Genomic DNA, 17,500 nt, shown 5'->3' with positions numbered 1-17,500 from the left:
TAATGACACAATATGTTTATTCTCTGTCCTTCCTTCCTGTCCTCCTTCTCCTCCCCGTCCCGTTCCTTTTTTTCCCCCTCTCCTCTCATCTCTCTACCCCTGCCAGTCCTGGGCCTGCCCAACCAAGTAGAGGAGCTGTGTACTGACATCCCAGAGCTAGATGTCCTGATGAAGGAGATCGGAGACCTGGCAGAGTCGGGGGCTCGTTACACTGAGATGCCGCACGTTATCGAGATCACCCTGCCCATGCTGTGTAACTACCTTCCCCGTTGGTGGGAGAGAGGTCTGGAGAACTACCCCGACCTGGAGGGTCAGCTCTGTACTGACGTCACCTCAGAACAACTCAACCAGTTGCTGGGCAGCATCATGAAGATAGTGGTCAATAACCTGGGGATAGACGAAGCCTCCTGGATGAAACGACTGGCAGGTTGGTAGGGGGGAGGAGAGGGGGGAGGAGAGGGAGATGACTGGCAGGTTGGTAAGGGGGAGGAGAGGGGGGAGGAGAGGGAGATGACTGGCAGGTTGGTAGGGGGGAGGAGAGGGAGATGACTGGCAGGTTGGTAGGGGAGGAGGAGGGGGGGAGGAGAGAGAGATGACTGGCAGGTTGGTAGGGGGGAGGAGAGGGGGGAGGAGAGGGAGATGACTGGCAGGTTGGTAGGGGGGAGGAGAGGGGGAGGAGAGGGAGATGACTGGCAGGTTGGTAGGGGGGAGGAGAGGGGGGAGGAGAGGGAGATGACTGGCAGGTTGGTAGGGGAGAGGAGAGGGAGATGACTGGCAGGTTGGTGGGGGGAGGAGAGAGAGATGACTGGCAGGTTGGTAGGGGGGAGGAGAGGGAGATGACTGGCAGGTTGGTAGGGGGGAGGAGAGGGAGATGACTGGCAGGTTGGTGGGGGGGGAGGAGAGGAGAGGGAGATGACTGGCAGGTTGGTAGGGGGAGGAGAGGGGGGAGGAGAGGGAGATGACTGGCAGGTTGGTAGGGGGGGAGGAGAGGAGAGGGAGATGACTGGCAGGTTGGTAGGGGGAGGAGAGGGAGATGACTGGCAGGTTGGTAGGGGGGAGGAGAGGAGAGGGAAATGACTGGCAGGTTGGTAGGGGGGAGGAGAGGGGGGAGGAGAGGGAGATGACTGGCAGGTTGGTAGGGGGGAGGAGAGGGGGGAGGAGAGGGAGATGACTGGCAGGTTGGTAGGGGGAGGAGAGGGGGGAGGAGAGAGAGATGACTGGCAGGTTGGTAGGGGGAGGAGAGGGGGGAGGAGAGGGAGATGACTGGCAGGTTGGTGGGGGGGAGGAGAGGGGGAGGATAGGGGGGAGGAGAGAGAGATGACTGGCAGGTTGGTAGGGGAGGAGAGGGGGGAGGAGAGGGAGATGACTGGCAGGTTGGTGGGGGGGAGGAGAGGGGGAGGAGAGGGGGGAGGAGAGGGGGGGGGGAGAGAGAGATGACTGGCAGGTTGGTAGGGGGAGGAGAGGGGGGAGGAGAGGGAGATGACTGGCAGGTTGGTGGGGGGGAGGAGAGGGGAGAGGAGAGGGGGGAGGAGAGAGAGATGACTGGCAGGTTGATAGGGGGAGGAGAGAGGGGGAGGAGAGGGAGATGACTGGCAGGTTGGTGGGGGGAGGAGAGGGGGAGGAGAGGGGGAGGAGAGAGAGATGACTGGCAGGTTGGTAGGGGAGGAGAGAGAGATGACTGGCAGGTTGGTAGGGGGATGTTTTGTTTTAGAAATGATGTCGTGTTCAGTTCATGGTTCTGTGTTCAGAGATCAACTGTTGCTGACCTTGCTTTTTCTATGGACGTGAGTAACAGACCTTTCAACAATGGGCCCTGTATGTCCTGCCTGTCCTGTACTTGTCCAGTGTTTGCCCAGCCCATCGTTAGCAGGGCCAAGCCTGAGATGTTGAAGTCTCATTTCATCCCGACCATGGAGAAACTGAAGAAACGTAGTGGGAAGGTAGTGGCTGAAGAAGAGCAGCTGAGACTGGAGGGGAAGTCTGAGGTGGACAGTGAGGAAGGAACCATTAGAGATGAGTTTGCTGTTCTCTGCAGAGACCTCTACGCTCTATACCCTCTACTGATCAGATATGTGGATAACAACAGGTATGTTGGAGTCATAAACAAACACGTGCACGCACAAAACGCGCACGCACACATGCAAACACAGAAAAATACAACTAACCCTTTCTTGTTTTTCCAGGGCTCGATGGTTGACCTGTCCAGATCCAGATGCTGAGGAACTCTTCAGGATGGTTGGAGAGGTGTTTATCTTCTGGTCCAAGTCTCATGTGAGTGTGCCCCTACCTCATTTAACACACAGACACACACCCACCCTCCCACCCACCCATTTCTCCTTTGCCAAGATATTCCATCCACCTGACAGGTGTGGCATACCAAGAAACTGATTAAACAGCATGATTATTGCACAGGTGCACCTTGTGCTGGGGGACAATAAAAAGCCACTCTAAAATGTGCAGTTTTATCTATACAACACAGATACCTCAAGTTTTGAGGGAGCGTGCAATTGGCATGCCTCCAACGAGGAACAGCAGCCTCCAATTGAAGGTCAACCCAATAATCTAAACATAGAAATAGAAAAACTAGAACGAACATAGAATTATAATAACATAGAACATTTACCAAAAAACCCCGAAACACATAAAACAAACATCCCCTGCCACGCCCTGACCAAACTACAATAACAAATAACCCCTTTACTGGTCAGGACGTGACACCAGATAATTTATTGTTAATTTCTCTACCACAAGCCGCCTCCAATGTCGCAATTGCTGTGCTCTTGGTTAAACCAGGCAATTCAATTATACAATGCATCAATTTTGCTCAAATGTACAAATCTAACAACCCTCGCCATAATGGCTCAATCACATTTTAAGAACTGATTGAGGAATAGATGCAGGAGGAGCGTACGGAGAGAAAGGGGGTGACAATGCTAGCCAATTAGCCTACTTAAACTAGGAATGCTAGCCAATTAGCCTACTTAAACTAGGAATGCTAGCCAAATAGCCTACTTAAACTAGGAATGCTAGCCAATTAGCCTACTTAAACTAGGAATGCTAGCCAATTAACCTACTTAAACTAGGAATGCTAGCCAATTTTGTCTACTTAAACTAGGAATGCTAGCCAATTAGCCTACTTAAACTAGGAATGCTAGTCAATTAGCCTACTTAAACTAGGAATGCTAGCCAATTAACCTACTTAAACTAGGAATGCTAGCCAATTTAGTCTACTTAAACTAGGAATGCTAGCCAATTAGCCTACTTAAACTAGGAATGCTAGCCAATTAACCTACTTAAACTAGGAATGCTAGCCAATTTTGTCTACTTAAACTAGGAATGCTAGCCAATTAGCCTACTTAAACTAGGAATGCTAGCCAATTAGCCTACTTAAACTAGGAATGCTAGCTAATTAGCCTACTTAAACTAGGAATGCTAGCCAATTAGCCTACTTAAACTAGGAATGCTAGCCAATTAGCCTACTTAAACTAGGAATGCTAGCCAATTAGCCTACTTAAACTAGGAATGCTAGCCAATTAGCCTACTTAAACTAGGAATGCTAGCCAATTAGCCTACTTAAACTAGGAATGCTAGCCAATTAACCTACTTAAACTAGGAATGCTAGCCAATTTTGTCTACTTAAACTAGGAATGCTAGCCAATTAGCCTACTTAAACTAGGAATGCTAGTCAATTAGCCTACTTAAACTAGGAATGCTAGCCAATTAACCTACTTAAACTAGGAATGCTAGCCAATTTAGTCTACTTAAACTAGGAATGCTAGCCAATTAGCCTACTTAAACTAGGAATGCTAGCCAATTAACCTACTTAAACTAGGAATGCTAGCCAATTTTGTCTACTTAAACTAGGAATGCTAGCCAATTAGCCTACTTAAACTAGGAATGCTAGCCAATTAGCCTACTTAAACTAGGAATGCTAGCTAATTAGCCTACTTAAACAGATGTGTGACTGGGAAAGGAGGATACCTAGTCAGTTGTCCAACCGAATGCCTTCAACTGAAATGTGTTTTCCGAATCAGAGAGGTGCGGGGGGGCTGTCATAATCAACATCCACGTCTTCAGCGCCCGGGGAACAGTGGGTTAACTGCCTTGTTCAGGGCCCCGGGAACAGTGGGTTAACTGCCTTGTTCAGGGCCCAGGGAACAGTGGGTTAACTGCCTTGTTCAGGGCCCAGGGAACAGTGGGTTAACTGCCTTGTTCAGGACCCGGGGAACAGTGGGTTAACTGCCTTGTTCGACAGATTTCTACCTTGTCAGCTCGGGGATTCGATCCATCAACCTTTCGGTTACTGGCCCAACGGTTACTGGCTACCTGCCTAGTGGTTAGAGTGAGGGCTGGAAGGGGCTGTGGCTGGCTGATTACAGCTGCCACACGTGAGATGCGTATGATAGTGAAGTGGACATTATTGGACTGACACATACAAGAGAGTAGTTGCTGTTGCTTCATATTTTTGTTTTCTGAATTTATAAACAAAACGTACTTTATAAACATTTTATAACAGGCACCAGCTGGTTCTTCAGATCAGTAGGGATGAAATATTTGGTAGATTCATATGAAACGGAACTAAGTTATTCTAAAATATTGGTATCAGAAGTGATGTTTTTGGTACCATGAAACACCACTCACCCGTCTCTCTATTCCTTCACTTTTCCATTCTTCCTTTTTCGTCAACTAATACACACCTCTGTCTCTCTCTGTCTCTCTGTCTCTCTCTGTCTCTCTCTGTCTCTCTCTCTCTGTCTCTCTCTCTGTCTCTCTCTATCTCTCTCTCTCTGTTTCTCTCTCCTCTATCCCTTTCTCTCCCTCTCTCCCTTTCTCTCTGTCTCTCTCTCTCTCCCTTTCTCCCTTTCTCTCTCTCTCTCTGTCTCTCTCTCTCCCTTTCTCTCCCCTTTCTCTCCCTCCTCTCTCTCTTTCCTCTCTCTCTCTCTCTCTCTCTCGTCGCTCTGTCCTCTCTGTCCTCTCTCTGTCTCTCTCTCTCTCTCCCCCTCTCCTCCCTCTCTCTCTCTCTTCTCTCTCTCTCTCTCTCTCTCTCCTCTCCTCTCTCCCCTCTCTCACTGCCCCTCTCCTTCCTCGGTCTCTCTCTACTCTCCTCTCTCCTCTCTCTCAACTCTCCCCTCTCTCTCTCTCTCTGTCTCTCTCTCTCTGTCTCTCTCTCTGTCTCTCTCTCCCCCCTCTCTCTCTCTCTCTCTCCCTCCCTCCCTCCCTCCCCCCTCTTATTCATTCCGTTTTTCTCCTTTCCTGCATTTCAGAACTTCAAGCGTGAGGAGCAGAACTTTGTGGTGATGAACGAGATCAACAACATGTCCTTCCTGACTGCTGACAGCAAGAGTAAGATGAGCAAGGTGAGACTGAATCCACCAGGAAGTAAAGGCTATCACGGTTCATAACATGTTACCATTTATACAATCTACAATGTTTTTTTTTACTCCTGTTAATGTAAACAACCCTGGCAGTTCATAATATATCAATATGCCTCTAGTCCTAAGACCTGCTAGATCAGAAGCCAAAGATACAGAAAGTATTCACACCCCTTTTGACTTTTTTTCCACATTTTGTTTCTGTTACAACTTGAATTTACAATGGATTAAATTGAGATATTGTTTCACTGGCCTACACACAATACCCCATAATATCAAAGTGGAATTATGTTTTTAGAAATGTTTACAAGTGAATTAAACATGTAAAGCAGAAATGTATTGGTCAATAGGTATTCAACCCTTTTGTTACAAGCCTAAATAAGTTCAGGAGTAAAAATGTGCTTAACACGTCACATAATAAGTTGCATGGACTCACTCTGTGTTCAATAATAGTGTTAAACATGATTTTTGAAAGACTACCTCATCTCTGTATCCCCACACCTACAATTATCTGTAAGGTCCCTCAGTCGAGCAGTAGATTTCAAACACAGATTCAACCACAAAGACCAGGGAGGTTTTCCAATGCCTCGCAAAGATGGGCACCTATTGATATATGGGTAAAAAAAAAGCAGACATTGAATATCCCTTTGATGATGGGGAAGTTATTAATTACGCTTTGGATGGTGTATCAATACACCCAGTCACTACAAAGATACAGGCGTCCTTCCTAACTCAGTTGCCGAAGAGGAAGGAAAACGCTAATGGATTTCACCATGAGGCCAATGGTAACATAAAACAGTTACAAAGTTGAATGGCTGTGATAGGAAAAAACTGAGGATGGATCAACAATAATTCTAGTTATTCCAGAATACTAACCTAATTGACAGAATTTAAAAAAGGAAGCCTGTACAGAATAAAAATATTCCATAACGTGCGTCCTGTTTGCAATAAGGCACTAAAGTAAAAAAATAAAATAATTGGCAACGAAACTAGCTCTATGTCCTGAATACAAAGTGTTATGTTTGGGGAAAATCCAACACATCACTGAGTTACCACTCTTCATATTTTCAAGCATGGTGGTGGCTGCATCATCATGTTATGGGTATGCTTGTCATTGGCAAGGACTAGGGAGTTTTTTAGGATAAAAAATGTAGCTAAGCACAGGCAAAATCCTAGTTGAAAACCTGGTTCAGTCTGCTTTCCAACAGACACTGGGAGACAAATGTACCTTTAAGCAGGACAATAACCTAAAACACAAGGCCAAATCTACACTGGAGTTGCTTACCAAGATGACATTGAATGTTCCTGAGTGGCCTTGTTACAGTTTTGACTTAAATCAGCTTGAACATCTACGGCAAGACATGAAAATGGCTGTCTAGCAATGATCAACAACCAACTTGTCAGTGCTTGAATAATAAAAAAATAATAATTATGTGCAAATATTGTAAAATACATGTTTGCGAAGCTCTTAGATACTTATGAATACTTATGAATACTTATGAATACTTATGTAAAGTAGATATTTCTATATTTGATTTTCAATACATTTGCAGAAATGTAATTATGGGGTATTGTGTGTAGATGAGTGAGATAAAAAAAAATGTTAGCCATTTTGAATTCAGGCTGTAACACAACAAAATGTGTAATAAATCAAGTGGTATAAATACTTTCTGAAAGACACTATAACATATCCACTTCCTGGTCTGAGTCTGAGGCCTGAGGAGGTGGAGTTAGGTTACCTGGGTGTCGACAGGTCAAAGGTTTCGGAGTTTAGCAGTCTGAACTAGGATCAGATTATAATGAATTAAGCCCTGATCCTAGATCAGCACTCTGAGGTGCTTTGTGAATAGTTGAAGTCAGGAGGTCAGAGGTGATCTGTTGGATGTTAACGCTGTTCTCTCTCTGTCTCTGTGTGTCTCTGTGGACGCGGGGGGGGGCCACTAGGCCGGAGGGGAAGAGGTTAGACTTTGTTTGTGCACGCTGACTGTAATGTGACCGCTGTGCTGGCCTGACCGCATGGCGCCCTGACTGTTGGGGGGAGGGGGTTCTTCATCAAGCTCTCCTAGTGCACAGCTATAGAGCAGAAAACACACAGACCCTGTCGCTCACACACACACACACACACACACACACACACACACACACACACACACACACACACCACACACACACACACACACACAGACACACACACACACACACACACAGACCCTGTCGCTCACACACACACACACACACACACAGACAGACACACACACACACACACACACAGTCTTCACACACACACACACACACACACACACACACACGGAAAACAAATGCACACAGACACACACACACACAAACATACACACAGTCTTCACACACACACTTTGAACACACACACACACTTTGAACACACACACACACACACAGTCTTCACACACATATACACACATAAACACTGTCTTTCACATGTATAGCCCACACACACATACATACACACATTACAGCACTCGTTAAGCACGCCCTTACTGTACAACACCAGTGACATCCATCTAGTCTATAGCACATTCTGCAGCAGAGACTGAAACATGGACATTCGAATAAGGTCTTCCGAGGATGGCTTTACTGTGAAATGACGTGTGTGTCTTAATGTAGCTTATGTGTGTGAGAACGAGGGTCTGGAGAGACTTGATGAAAGCTCTCTGCCGTAGATTGAAGTGCTGGGTTTCATGGCACTCGGCTCAGCACTGGGCTATAGTACGTCAACTACTGCTGCTGTCCAGTCCCATGAGCTGACCTTGGTTTGAGGATTTTCGATGAGTTTGCCTTCTGATGGTTCCTGATTGGCTAATGATGATGGAGTGTTGCTCACTCTACTTTGTTGATGTTTGTTTTGGATGTTTGTTTTGTTTTGTTTATGTTTGTTTTGTTGATCTTTGTTTTGTTTTGTTGATGTTTGTTTTGTTTTGTTGATGTTTGTTTGTTTGTTTTGTTGATTTGTGTTTTGTTTTTGTTGATGTTTGTTTTGTTTTGTTGATGTTTGTCTCGTTTTTTTTTTTTTTTTTTTTACAGCTTTGGCGACAAAGTTCACAAATCGGGGCACTCACAATCAGTCTTCCCTTTGCTCAATCTTTCCATACCTTTAAGTCCTATAGCTGTTGTAGTCACTGTAGTTTACACCTGTAGTCTCCATTACATGTACTTATTACAGTGACTTTCATCTAATTCACCTATAACATCTTATAAACCTAAAGAATATTATGTTATATACCTTATAAACCTAAAGTATAGCCCTGTTATATACCTTATAAACCTAAAGTATATTATGTTATATACCTTATAAACCTAAAGTATATTATGTTATATACCTTATAAACCTAAAGTATATTATGTTATATACCTTGTAAACCGAAAGTATATTATGTTATATACCTTATAAACTTAAAGTATAGCCCTGTTATATACCTTATAAACCTAAAGTATATTATGTTATATATCTTATAAAACTTAAGTATATTATGTTATATACCTTTTAAACCTAAAGTATATTATGTTATATACCTTATAAACCGAAAGTATATTATGTTATATACCTTATAAACTTAAAGTATAGCCCTGTTATATACCTTATAAACCTAAAGTATATTATGTTATATGCCTTATAAAACTAAAGTATATTATGTTATATACCTTATAAACCTAAAGTATATTATGTTATATACCTTATAAATCCAAAGTGGAGCCATGTTATATACCTTATAAACCTAAAGTATATTATGTTATATACCTTATAAACCTAAAGTATATTATGTTATATACCTTATAAACCCAAAGTGGAGCCATGTTATATACCTTATAAACCTAAAGTATATTATGTTATATACCTTATAAACCCAAAGTGGAGCCATGTTATATACCTTATAAACCTAAAGTATATTATGTTATATACCTTATAAACCCAAAGTGGAGCCATGTTATATACCTTATAAACCTAAAGTATATTATGTTATATACCTTATAAACCCAAAGTGGAGCCATGTTATATACCTTATAAACCTAAAGTATAGCCCTGCTATATACCTTATGAACCTAAAGTATATTATGTTATATACCTTATAAATCCAAAGTGGAGCCATGTTATATACCTTATAAACCTAAAGTATATTATGTTATATACCTTATAAACCTAAAGTATATTATGTTATATACCTTATAAATCCAAAGTGGAGCCATGTTATATACCTTATAAACCTAAAGTATATTATGTTATATACCTTATAAACCCAAAGTGGAGCCATGTTATATACCTTATAAACCTAAAGTATATTATGTTATATACCTTATAAACCTAAAGTATATTATGTTATATACCTTATAAACCCAAAGTGGAGCCATGTTATATACCTTATAAACCTAAAGTATATTATGTTATATACCTTATAAACCTAAAGTATATTATGTTATATACCTTATAAACCCAAAGTGGAGCCATGTTATATACCTTATAAACCTAAAGTATATTATGTTATATACCTTATAAACCTTTAGTATATTATGTTATATACCTTATAAACCCAAAGTGGAGCCATGTTATATACCTTATAAACCTAAAGTATAGCCCTGCTATATACCTTATGAACCTTAGAAGGCTCATCTATTCTAATCTTCACAGTGATCTTTCCTGGTACCACTACAGAGTTTCGGAACCACAAAGTTGTCTAAGTAATGTACAAATAAATTAAGAATAAATATGTAACGTTATGAATGTACCATTTTATGACATTATGTAGAGGCATTAAATAGGTTAAGTTGTATATTATTTTTTTTAGCCGACCAGTAAGGGATATTTAAGACCTGATATCCCATTTCCCGGTGTGAGCTAATCTCCTCAGCTGTCAGATGGTCAATACTGAAGGAGCCTCTGTTATCTGATCAGAGGCCAGAAATCAGGGGTAATGGAGTTGACCCCAAAGACTGCTGCTATACCTGGTGTGGAGTGGTGGGCTGGGCCTAGCAGAACCCTACTGCACTACTAACACAGGACTGCATTGACTAGATAGAGGAGCTCTCCCTTGACTAGGTAGAGCAGCTCCCCATTGACTAGATAGAGCAGCTCTCCCTTGACTAGGTAGAGGAGCTCTCCCTTGACTAGATAGAGCAGCTCTCCTTTGACTAGGTAGAGCAGTTCTCCCTTGACTAGGTAGAGGAGCTCTCCTTTGACTAGATAGAGCAGCTCTCCAATGACTAGGTAGAGCAGCTCTCCAATGACTAGGTAGAGCAGCTCTCCAATGACTAGGTAGAGGAGCTCTCCCTTGACTAGATAGAGGAGTTCTCCCTTGACTAGGTAGAGCAGCTCCCCATTGACTAGATAGAGCAGCTCTCCCTTGACTAGGTAGAGGAGCTCTCCCTTGACTAGATAGAGGAGCTCTCCATTGACTAGATAGAGCAGCTCTCCCTTGACTAGATAGAGGAGCTCTCCATTGACTAGGTAGAGCAGCTCCCCATTGACTAGATAGAGCAGCTCTCCAATGACTAGATAGAGCAGCTCTCCAATGACTAGGTAGAGCAGCTCTCCAATGACTAGATAGAGCAGCTCTCCAATGACTAGGTAGAGCAGCTCTCCAATGACTAGGTAGAGCAGCTCTCCAATGACTAGATAGAGCAGCTCTCCAATGACTAGGTAGAGCAGCTCTCCAGCGGACAGACGCAAAGTTAGCACTAACAGCTTCTTACATGCACAAGCTGCACTTTTGGTGAGAAAGTAAATGTTATGTTTTAGTATTTCTTAGGGTTGCAAAACTCCCAAGTTTTCCTAAAATTCTGTTTGGAAGATTCCCAAAATGAGAAGGGAAGGAAATCCGGAACCACGCAAGCTGGAATTTTGCAACCCTAGTACTGCTGTATTGGTAGATTTTGTGTTTGACGTTAATGATTGCTTTTCTCTTTTTTTTCTCCTTTCCAGCATGTTGCTGTTTTGTTTCTTAGCCCTTAGCCTTGTTCAGTTCAATCACATTTCCCCCAATTCCCCACCCCTTTTAAAATGTTTTTAACCTCAACCGCCCATAATTAAAGCATATAGCAGCAATGTAGTTTGCTTTCATTTTTGTGAAATGTAATTTCCCTTTAGGGCACCTACCTACATTAGACAGAAATGGGGATATGGGGGTGCCTTGTCTAGTACCTTCCTACAGTAAACATGGGCATAGAGAGCAGCCTTGTCTAGTACGTAAATAAATCAGAAAAAATGGGGATATTGATGTACCTTGTCTAGTACATACATCAGACGTAAAGACAGAGAGGGGTGGGCAGAGATGGTATTGGCTGACCCAACTCTCTCCTCCTATAAGCTAGAGATGGTACGGTCTGACCACACTCTCTCCTCCTATAGGCTGGAGGTTCTGACGTGGAGCGTACCAAGAAGAAGCGAAGGGGGGACCGCTATTCGGTGCAGACATCTCTGATCGTAGCAGCGCTGAAGAAAATGCTTCCTATTGGCCTCAACATGTGTTCCCCTGCTGACCAGGAACTGATTAACCTGGCCAAGATACGCTACAGCCTGGTAGTGGAAGACACACACACACACACACACGCACACACACACACACACACACACACACACACACGCACACGCACACGCACACCCACACACACACACGCACACGCACACGCACACGCACACGCACAAACACAAACACACGCACACGCACAAACACAAACACACGCACACCCACACGCACAAACACAAACACACGCACACGCACACACACACACAAACGCACACGCACACACACAAACGCACACGCACACACACGCGCACACGCACGCGCACGCGCACACGCACACGCACACGCACAAACACACACGCACACGCACAAACACAAACACACGCACACGCACGCACGCACGCACGCACACACACACGCACAAACACAAACACACACACACGCACACGCACACGCACACGCACACACACTTACACACACACGCACACGCACACACACACACACACACACACGCACACACGCACACGCACACACACACACACACACACGCACAAACACAAACACAAACACACACACACACACACACACAGAAAAACACAAACGAACACACACTCAGAGATGACACATTTTTTGCTTTTTAACTTTGATACCTAATGACTGTCCCCTAACAGAAAGACACAGATGAGGAGGTGAGAGAGTTTCTACAGAACAACATGCATCTGCAGGGCAAGGTGAGTAGCACACCTCCACCTAGATTAGGTTTTGTGCCAAACAATGCATTACCTGTATAGGTACAGTACCAGTCGAAAGTTTGGACACACCTGCTCATTCAATTTTTTTTTTTTTTTTTTTACTATTTTCTACATTGTAGAATAAAAGTGAAAACATCAACACTAGGAAATAACACATATGGAATCATGTAGTAACCAAATAAGTGTTAAATAAATCAAAATATATTTTAGATTTGAGATTCTTCAAAGTAGCCACCCTTTGCCTTGATGACAGCTTTGCACACTCTTGGCATTCTCTCAACCAGCTTTACCTGGAATGCTTTTCCTACAGTCTTGAAGGAGTTCCCACATATGCTGAGCACTTGTTGGATGCTTTTCCTTCACTCTGCAGAACAACTCATCGAAAAACCATCTAAATTGGGTTGAGGTCGGGTGATTGTGGAAGCCAGGTCATCTGATGCAGCACTCCATCACTCTCCTTCTTGGCCAAATAGCCCTTACACAGACTGGAGGTGTGTTTTGGATTATTGTCCTGTTGAAAAACAAATGATAGTCCCACTAAGCGCAAACCAGACGGGATGGCGTATCGCTGCAAAATGCTGTGGTAGCCATGCTGGTTAAGTGTGCCTTGAATTCTAAATAAATCACAGACAGTGTCACCAGAAAAGCACCCCTACACCATCACACCTCCTCCTCCATGCTTCACGGTGGGAACCACACATGCGGAGATCATCCGTTCACCTACTCTGCGTCTCACAAAGACACAGCGGTTGGAGCCAAAAATCTCAAATTTGGACTCATCAGACCAAAGGACAGATTTCCACCAGTCTAATGTCCATTGCTCGTGATTCTTGGCCCAAGCAAGTCTATTCTTCTTATTGGTGTCCTTTAGTAGTGGTTTCTTTGCAGCAATTCGACCATGAAAGCCTGATTCACGCAGTCTCCTCTGAACAGTTGATGTTGAGATGTATATGTTACTTGAACTCTGTGAAGCATTTATTTGGGCTGCAATTTCTGAGGCTGGTAACTCTAATGAACTTATCCTCTGCAGCAGAGGTAACTCTGGGTCTTCCTTTCCTGTGGTGGTCCTCATGAGGCTGGTAACTCTAATGAACTTATCCTCTGCAGCAGAGGGAACTCTGGGTCTTCCTTTCCTGTGGCGGTCCTCATGAGAGCTAGTTTCATCATAGCGCTTGATGGTTTTTGCGACTGCACTTGAAGAAACTTGAAATGTGTTGCCTGACCTTCATGTCTTAAAGTAATGATGGACTGTCGTTTCCCTTTGCTTATTTGAGCTGCTCTTGCCATAATATGGACTTGGTATTGGCTACTTTGAAGAATCTCAAATAGAAAATGTATTTTGATTTGTTTAACACTTTTTTGGTTACTACGCGATTCCATATGTGTTATTTCATAATTTTGATGTCTTCACTAATATTCTACAATGTAGAAAATAGTAAAAATAAAGTACAACTTTTCACTGGTACTTATATATGGGATTAGTATTTCAATGTCATTGGTCTATACTGTGTGTGCTGTGCTGTGCATGTGGTGTCCATGTGGTGTGTTTGTTGACTCTTTGGCTGTGTGTAGGTGGAGGACCCGTCAATGCGCTGGCAGATGGCGTTGTATAAGGAGACGTCAGGGAAGGCTGAGGACGCTGAGGACCCTGAGAAGGTGGTCAAGAGAGTCCAGGAGGTCTCCGCTGTCCTCTACCACATAGAGGTGGTGAGTACTGTATTCACTCACATACACACACACACCTTTCACACCAGAAGTTTTCACGACCTTGTCATCTGTCCAGGGAAACTCTTGACCCTTGTGATAATCTCTCTCTATATATAGAGATTAATATATATATATTAATATAATATCTATATCTCTCCCCAGACGGAGCACCCGTACAAGTCTAAGAAGATGGTTTGGCACAAGCTGCTTTCTAAACAACGACGCAAAGCTGTTGTGGCCTGCTTCAGGATGTCACCCCTCTACAACATCCCCAGGTAATCACAATCAAACTCTTCACTACTGCATATCTGTGAAGTAATAGGTTAGTGTGGCTTTTTTGTGATTTTTGGTCTGATTTCTAAGTAATTTCTCGGTATTTTGTATTTTTCTGGGATTCGAATGAAAATGACATTTGTCCGAAAGATCTATCGGTTATACATTTATGCGTAATTTCTAGTCACGTAACAAAATATATGATTAGAGGACTTGGAGGAGGAAAAATAGAATAAAACTATTTTAATTCTATTTTTACAGCTATTTGTCATATGACGGCAAGGTACATGTAATGTACAGATTCAATATATATACAGTGCATTCGGGAAGTATTCAGACCCCTTGACTTTTTTCCACATTTTGTTACTTTACAGCTTTATTCTAAAATGTATTAAATTGTTGTTTTTCCTCATCAATCTACACACAATACCCCATAAAGACAAAGCAAAAACAGGTTTTTAGAATGTGTTGTTAAAAAAAACCAACCTTTTTCTTTAAGCACCTTTGGCAGCGATTACAGCATTGAGTCTTCTTGGTATGACGCTACAAGCTTGGCACATCTGTATTTGGGGAGTTTCTCCCATTCTTCTCTGCAGATCCTCTCAAGCTCTGTTAGGTTGGATGGGGAGCGTCGCTGCACAGCTATTTTCAGGTCTTTCCAGAGATGTTCGATCAGGTTCAAGTCCGGGCTCTGGCTGGGCCACTCAAGGACCTTCAGAGACTTGTCCCGAAGCCAGTCCTGCATTGTCTTCGCTGTGTGCTTAGGGTTGTTGTCCTGTTGGAAGTTAAACCTTCCCCCCCAGTCTGAGGGCCTGAGCACTCTGGAGCAGGTTTTCATCAAGGATCTCTCTGTACTTTGCTCTGTTTATCTTTCCCTCAATCCTGACTAGTCTCCCAGTCCCTGCTGCTAAAAAACATCCCCACAGCATGATGCTGCCACCACCATGCTTCACCGTAGGGATGGTGCCAGGTTTCCTCCTGATGTGACGCTTGGCATTCAGGCCAAAGAGTTCAATCTTGGTTTCATCAGACCAGAGAGTGTAATTTCTCATGGTCTGAGAGTATTTAGGTGCCTTTTGGCAAACTCCAAGCGGGCTGTCATGTGCCTTTTACCTAGGTGTGGCTTCCGTCTGGCCACTCTACCATAAAGGCCTGATTGGTGGAGTTCTGCAGAGATGGTTGTCCTTCTTGAATGTTCTCCTCTCTCCACAGAGGAACTCTGGAGCTTTTTCAGAGTGACCATCGAGTTCATGGTCACCTCCCTGACCAAGGCCCCTCTCCCCAATTGCTCAGTTTGGCAGGGAAGAGTCTTGGCAGTTCCAAACTTCTCCCATTTAAGAATGATGGAGGCCATTGCAGAACATTTTTGGTACCCTTCCCCAGATCTTTGCCTCGACACAATCCTGTCTTGGAGCTCTATGGACAATTTCTTCTACCTCATGGCTCGGTTTTTGCTCTGACATGCACTGTCAACTGTGGGACCTTATAGACACATTTTTGTCTTTCCAAATCACGTCCAATCAATTGAATTTACCACAGGTTGACTCATTTCCAGTTGTAGAAACATCTCAAGGATGATCAATGGAAACAGGATGCACATGAGCTCAATTTCTAGTCTCATAGCAAAGGGTCTGAATACTCATGTAATTAAGGCATTTCTGTTTTTATTTTTAATACATTTGCAAGAATTTCTAAAAACCTGTTTTCACTTTGTCATTATGGAGTATTGTGTGCACCACACAAAAATTGTAAAGCACCCTTTACTTGTTCTACCAGCCGACAAATCAGCTTGCTGCCGGCTCTTAGCAAACAATGTTATTTCTCTGTGAACAAATGAACAACATACGTTCAGCATGCTTATAGAGAAGGGCACTCAACATGTATTGCACTGACACAAATGACTGATGATTGGCTGAAAGAAATTGATAATAAGAAGGTGGAGGGAGCTGTACTGTTAGACTTTAGTGTGGCCTTTGATACACTACATGACCAAAAGTATGTGGACACCTGCTCTTTGAACATCTCATTCCAAAAATCATGGGCATTAATATGGAGTTGGTCCCCCCTTTGCTGCTATAACAGCCTCCACTCTTCTGGGAAGGCTTTCCACTAGATGTTGGAACATTGCGTCGGGGACTTGCTTCCATTCAGCCACAAGAGCATTAGTGAAGTCGGGCACTGATGTTGTGCGATTAGGCCTGGCTCGCAGTCGGCGTTCCAATTCATAATTCATCCCAAAGGTGTTTGATGGGGTTTAGGTCAGGGTTCCGTGCAGGCCTGTCAAGTTCTGCCACACCGATCTCGACAAACTATTTCTGTATAGACCTCGCTTTGTGCACGGGGGCATTGTCATGCTGAAACAGAAAAGGTCCTTCCCCAAACTGTTTACACCAAGTTGGAAGCACAGAATCATCTAGAATGTCATCGTGTTAAGAACTAAGGTTCCTAGTCCGAACCATGAAAAACAGCCCCAGACCATTATTCCTCCTCCACCAAACTTTACAGTTAGCACTATACATTTGGGCAGGTAGCGTTCTCCTGGCATCTGCCAAACCCAGATTAGTCCGTCAGACTGCCAGATGTTGAAGCGTGATTCATCACTCCAGAGAATGCGTTTCCACTGCTCCAGACTCCAATGGTAGTGAGCTTTACACCACTCAAGCCAACGCTTGGCATTGCACATGGTGATCTTAGGCTTGTGTGCGGCTGCTCGGCCATGGAAACAGTTATTGTGCTGACGTTGCCTCCACTCGGTACTGAGTGTTGCAACTTAGTGGCCTACCACTTCCCGACTGAGCCGTTGTTGCGCCTAGAAATTTGACGAACTTGTAACGATATAGGGCGAGACCCAGATGCAGACACGGGAGGCAGATGGTTTGAGTCTCTGATATTTATTATAACCCAAGGG

General features: G+C 43.7%; 1 protein-coding gene across 1 annotated transcript in view; it reads left to right on the top strand.

Annotated features, from left to right (window-relative positions):
- The window catches only part of ryr1b (ryanodine receptor 1b (skeletal)), a gene marked incomplete at its 5' end in the record, with an annotated part of 164,709 nt that overhangs the window by 80,198 nt on the left and 67,011 nt on the right, over window positions 1–17,500 (top strand). The window contains 9 exon segments of the mRNA XM_029773897.1: window positions 107–427; window positions 1,846–2,086; window positions 2,184–2,271; window positions 5,265–5,357; window positions 7,317–7,331; window positions 11,746–11,916; window positions 12,532–12,591; window positions 14,185–14,319; window positions 14,482–14,594. Coding sequence (XP_029629757.1) covers window positions 107–427; window positions 1,846–2,086; window positions 2,184–2,271; window positions 5,265–5,357; window positions 7,317–7,331; window positions 11,746–11,916; window positions 12,532–12,591; window positions 14,185–14,319; window positions 14,482–14,594 — 1,237 coding nt within the window.

Source organism: Salmo trutta, chromosome 13 (assembly GCF_901001165.1).
Source record: "Salmo trutta chromosome 13, fSalTru1.1, whole genome shotgun sequence".
NCBI lineage: Eukaryota > Metazoa > Chordata > Actinopteri > Salmoniformes > Salmonidae > Salmo > Salmo trutta.
The sequence above is the reverse complement of the archived record's forward strand: the minus strand, read 5'-3'. Positions and strand labels throughout refer to the sequence as shown.